At 42.2% G+C, this 6,000-nt stretch overlaps 1 protein-coding gene across 1 annotated transcript in view; it reads left to right on the top strand.

Annotated features, from left to right (window-relative positions):
* Window positions 1-2,391, top strand: part of LOC109976872 (heterogeneous nuclear ribonucleoprotein C-like) — a gene marked incomplete at its 5' end in the record, with an annotated part of 3,391 nt that extends 1,000 nt beyond the window's left edge. Inside the window, 3 exons of the mRNA XM_065950915.1 lie at window positions 664-806; window positions 1,025-1,105; window positions 1,421-2,391. Coding sequence (XP_065806987.1) covers window positions 664-806; window positions 1,025-1,105; window positions 1,421-1,522 — 326 coding nt within the window. The remainder of the gene's footprint in view (window positions 1-663; window positions 807-1,024; window positions 1,106-1,420) is intronic.
* Window positions 2,392-6,000: the final 3,609 nt, after the last annotated feature.

Below are 6,000 nucleotides of genomic sequence, written 5' to 3'. Positions count from 1 at the left end.
TAGAAAGAGGAGGAGGAGGAGGAAGCGGAGGAGGAAGCGGAGGAGGAGGAGAAAGAGGAGGAGGAGGAGGAGGGTGAAGAGGAGGAGGAAGAGGAGGTCTAATATAAAGACACTTTATTCAGCTTCCTGGCTTAATTTACAATACTGAAGTAGAAAAAGTTTCTTCAGTTAAATTTCCCACAATGCACCACAGGAAGTGTTTGACACTCTTCATTTCTTTGCACAAGACCCACATGAAACCCCACACCTCATATTTGTCCCCCCGTCTAGTCTGAACCCCCATCTCAACAGAACTCATGTTTAAGCCGCTGATAACACATTCAAGTCTTCTTATATGTTGTGGTTGCTTAGTTACGATTAAAAAACAAGCAAAAACCGTCCCCACAAATGTCAAATGTATAATTGGACTCATGGCTTTTCACAAGTAGCATGATATTCTCTGTGACTCAAACTGCACTGGGATGAATCGTGACAGGGAAATATGTGATTGTTGGACAGAGAAGTGAGGAGGGTCCAGGTTGAATCAAACCAATAAATGAACCAAAAGACTTCAGATTAGGATTTTTTTTGGTTTTCATTTGGCTCCTGATCAAAACCCCGCCTTTAGTCAGTCCCTGTGTTTCTGTGTGTTCTCATCCGTTGTCTCTGCTCACATCGACTCAGAGATGAAGAGCTGCAAACCAGAACCCGGCGAGCTGTCCTCCCTCAACTCGTCTACCTCCAGCAAGAAAGACGACAGCCTGAAACGAGAAAGAGAGAGCCAGGACTCAGACGAGGAGGGAGATCTGCTGGAGGACGAGGACGAGGTGAGGAGCGGGAGAGGAGTCCAGATAACAAGGTTTTTTGTTGAGGGGGAGGGGCTTTTATGACTTTATGAGTAGGAAATGGGAAGAGAGAGAGAGGACTTCAGCCTTTGTACATGGGGAGTGCAAACTAACCACTAGGCCACTAGTGCCCATAACAGTGATTTTTTTTACCAAACTGGTTGTTTGTAGTAGTTTTCAGTCTTTTGATTAATTTGCAGATTGAGGTGTGCCGGTGGCCTAAGCGGTTGGTGTGCGCGCCCCACGTGCAGAGGCAGTGGTCCTCGAGGCGGGCGGCCCAGGTTCGAATCCGACCTTTAGCCCCTCCTGCATGTCATTCCCCACTCTCTCTCTCTCTCTCTCTCCCCGGTTGCTGACTATAAACTGTCCTGTCTCTAAGGATAGGGGCATAAAAAGCCCAGAAATAATTTAAAAAAGAAGTTTGATGAGTGAGTCCGTTATGTCCATAAGTGCCAGAAGATAATATCCCAGAATCCTCTTTTCTTGTGGGCAGTAATCTGAAACCCTTCTGCTCTTTATACGTCAAAAACAAATATTCAAATATCTCGTTTGTGTCGAGTGATTAAAGACTAATGAGTGATGTTTGGACTTCTCAGATGAAAAGCAGAGGGCAGGATGAGGACGAGGAGGAGGACGAGGAGGAGGAGGAGGAGGAAGGAGAGGACGACGGGGACAGCGCCAACGGAGACGACTCCTAAACACTACACAGTCAGACCGACACACACACACACACACACACATATACAAAACCAAGTGTGTGTGATTACATTTCTTTCACCTGACTCAAACGCAGTGGCTACACGCTCACATGTGCTGAGCTGACTGGACATTTGTGTCGATCATTGAAGATATCTAACACTGGAAACATTTCACCAATCTATGACGTACGTTTTGAAAGGATTTTCCTGTTTTTTCTCTTCAGTATTCATAATTCAATATCCCCCTCCTTTTTTAAAAATTTTTGTTTTTGTTGTTGTTGTATTTGATGTTTTGCTTGGATATTTTTGGCCTCTGGAGAAATATAATGTCTTGTCTGTTACGAAAAGATAAACCCCAAATTGAGTGGAGAATAAAGGTCACATTTTAACACTAAATATAAAGAAGAAAAGAAGCTTCATTGAATATTAGGAAATTGATGCCATAAATGTAAATTTGCTAAAAGATTAAGTTAAAAAAAAATCCATTCCTTTGACAGCAGAGCAGGCTTGAAATTCTATAAAATATGTTACTGCTGCACATCTTCCTCCTCACCAGCAGGTGGCAGTGTATCCCCACAACAGGTAAAACAAAACGCAGCAGTTACTTTCTTCTGTGGATCACAGAAAATCTTCATCTTCTGCTTGTCAGATAACAACATGAGCATGTATAAAAAAAACCTCACGTCGGACTGCACAGACGCTCAGAGAGAAGCCTCATTGCTATGGAAACGGCTGTTTGTCCCTGAGGTGTTACGACCTTTAACTGACCTTGACTTGTGTAATGCAGTGCTACTCCATGTTTGTCTGTTTCTGTTGATGTTTTGTTTGACTGCACTGGTTTAAAGTGAATAAAGATGTTTTCTAAGTTGGCGGAGCTTTTGGTTTTCAATTAACGAAGATGCATTCAGGTGCAGTGTGAGACTGTGGGTCATAAGGGTGCTGTTGGGGGGGGGGGGCTATATAAATGTTGAATGGATGCAAACCAATGTCTTTACCTGTAAGTTAGAAGAATGGTCATTTCCATTTCAAGCTAAAAGAAGAACCGAGGAGCTGAAACACCTCTAGCTTGTTTGTCCACTACTTCATCACCTTCATTGACTTCAAAACAAACAGCTTCCTTATTAATATACATTATTCTGCCGGGAGTCTACAAAGGCCTTGGAGCTCGGTAATGAAGGCCGGAGCAGAAAGCTGGCAGGAATGAAGAGGAATGCAAAGAGGAAAGAGGGATAACTAATCAATACAGAGCAGCCTTCAGGATGAACTGTGATTATTGAGGGGACAAACACAGGGAGAGGGGTGATGAGAGAATGGATGGATGGATGGAAAGATTGATGGATGGATGGATGGATGAATGGGTGGAGGGATGGGTGGATGAATGGAGGGATCTATGAATGGATGGAGGGATGGATGGATGTGTGGAGGGATGGGTGGATGAATGGATGGAGGGATAGATTGATGGATGGGTGGGTGGATGGATGGAGGGATGGATGAATGGAGGGATGGATGGATGAATGGAGGGAGAGATGAATGGAGGGATGGATGGGTGGATGGATGGGTGGATGAATGGAGGGATGGAGGGATGGATGGATGGAGGGATGGATGAATGGAGGGATGGATGGATGGAGGGATGGATGGATTAATGGACGGAGGGATGAATGGAGGGATAGTGGATGGATGGAGGGATGGATGGATTGATGGATGGAAGAATGGGTGGAGGAATGGATGGATTGATGGATGGATGGATGGATGGATGAATGGATGGAGGGATGGATGGATGGATGAATGGAGGGAGAGATGAATGGAGGGATGGATGGGTGGATGGATGGGTGGATGAATGGAGGGATGGAGGGATGGATGGATGGAGGGATGGATGAATGGAGGGATGGATGGATGGAGGGATGGATGGATTAATGGACGGAGAGATGAATGGAGGGATAGTGGATGGATGGAGGGATGGATGGATTGATGGATGGAAGAATGGGTGGAGGAATGGATGGATTGATGGATGGATGGATGGATGGATGAATGGATGGAGGGATGGATGGATGGATGGATGGATGAATGGAGGGATGGATGGATGGGTTAATGGATGAATGGAGGGATGGATGGACGGGTTAATGGATGAATGGATGAATGGATGGATGGATGGATGGAGGGATGGATGGATGGATGGATGGATGGAGGGATGGATGGATGGAGGGATGGATGGATGGGTTAATGGATGAATGGAGGGATGGATGGACGGGTTTATGGATGAATGGATGGATGGATGGATGGATGGAGGGATGGATGGATGGATGGATGGATGGAGGGATGGATGGATGGATGGATGGATGAATGGAGGGATGGATGGATGGATGGATGGATGGATGGATGGATGGATGAATGGAGGGATAGATGGGTGGATGGAGGGATAGATGGATGGATGGATGGATGGATGGATGGATGAGCAGGCAGCAGAAGACTGGAGACAGATGGAGAGATGAACAGACGAGCCTGATATATTTGATGTCATCCTCTGGAGGGCTTTCAGGAAGTTAAAGTGAGGGTTAGCAGAGCAGCACCTTTTGTTTCCACTTCCCCTGAGCAGACAGGATGTTCTTCATAAAGGTTTTGTGGTTTTTTATCTGATCAAAGTTTTTATGTCTTGGAAAAATGTGAGTGCATTTTAAGGGGTTTGAAAGCTGTATTTCCATTACATGTGAAATGGCTTCTGTTAGGGGTTAAATAAATAAATAATGGCACTAATAACTAATTATTGCACATCCATGAAACATAATGCCAATAACTTTAAGACCACATACACACCTAACATTTCTAGTGTTCTATGTGCTGCATGTTATTCCAAATATATGATATTATTATATTTATTTGTGTTGTGTTTTATAAACAAAATAAATAATGATTTTCAATACACAATATATGAGTGTCCTTGTCTAACACACCCTGGTGGCAGAATTACAAATAGAATGCCATCTAATGATTCACATGATCATTAATAAATAATAACCCACGACTGATCTGGTGCACTGCCTGCATAGCAGTGTGTAGCAGCCCCACTCTGACTTCTCTCCACTAATGCACGTCCACAGGTCCTGTTTGAACATGTGTGTGATTCAGGTCAATGTGTGTGAGAAGCATGTCTCTCAGTAAATCATTTTAAAATAACAATTCAAATTCAAAAAACTAAAGCCACAGTAAGATGGTGAAAAAAAAGAAGCAAAACCTCAACATGCAAATGTTCCCACATTGTGGTAGAGTTCTAGTTTCTAGTTTGTTTGAAGCCCACAACACCGGAAACACTAACTGCTTATTGCCCATGACAAAGTTTTAATGTTTTCAGGTTGTTTTCATAAGCAGAAAAAAGAAGACAAAAAGATAACAATATGTTTCATCTAATCTGACATGTTACTTTAGGTTCTGCCTCATTTACCATCTAGATGTTTTTCTTTTAGTACTGACTGTAACTCGTTTTCTTATTGAGAATACTGAGGGAACAGTTAAAGCTTTCACAGCGTGCTCTAACTGAATTTCCCCATGATATAGTCGGTACTTGGTACAGGCTGACTGACCACTTCCTGTATTAACACCTCTGCTATAGGAGGCCCGCCTTTCACTCAGGCCGGACATGATGTCACTGAAGCAGCAGAATTCACAGTATTTATAACTTTGAACAACTTAATGTAGTATTAACAACGAGTGGATGCTGATGTGACCTTATTCATATAGCACCTTTCATGTGATGAAAATTGACAATTAAGTAGCAATTAATACCAACATTTTATAAGTATACCAATCGTATATGAGAAAAGCAGAAGAGAAAAAGAGAAAATTGTTGGTGAGAGGCTTCAATGCACAAGAAGAAGTTACAGTGCAAACAGAAGTTAATAAAACGTGTGGAACAGCTGTGATAATTAATTTAAATTATGTAGTTCAATTTCCTCATTTAAAGAAAAAAAAACCTAAGGGCGCTGATGGCCTAGCGGTGAGGTAGCATACCATGTTCAGAGGCTGAAGTCCGTCAAGCAGGCGGCCCTGGTTCAAGTCTGACATGTGTCTACTCTTGCAACTATTTTACCCTCTCTCTCAAGTTTCTGATGCTATCCACTGTCCTAACAAATAAAGGCTCAAAGCTCATAAAACATGTTTAAAAGAAGGTGATAAAAAGATATAGTAATAATAACTTTATTTATATAGCACTTCACTAATCAAGGTTACAAAGTGTTTCACCAAATGTATAGATATATACATATAGAGTATAGCATCATATAGAAGAACAAAAGTATGATTATCAAAGACTGAAACTGTTGGTTGTGTCTTGTTTTTAATGCCTACTTGATTAGTATAAAATGTTTTAGAACTTCATTTTGTTTTGTTTGAAATGTTTGAAACTGTTTCTGTGAAGTGAACTTAGTAGTTAAAGGGTCGACTTCAAGTATATTTGATGTTAAAAAGAGAAGGTATAGAAAGCTTCA

This window comes from Labrus bergylta, chromosome 22 (genome assembly GCF_963930695.1).
Source record: "Labrus bergylta chromosome 22, fLabBer1.1, whole genome shotgun sequence".
In the NCBI taxonomy this organism is placed as follows: domain Eukaryota; kingdom Metazoa; phylum Chordata; class Actinopteri; order Labriformes; family Labridae; genus Labrus; species Labrus bergylta.
This window is presented reverse-complemented; position numbering and strand designations above follow the sequence as displayed.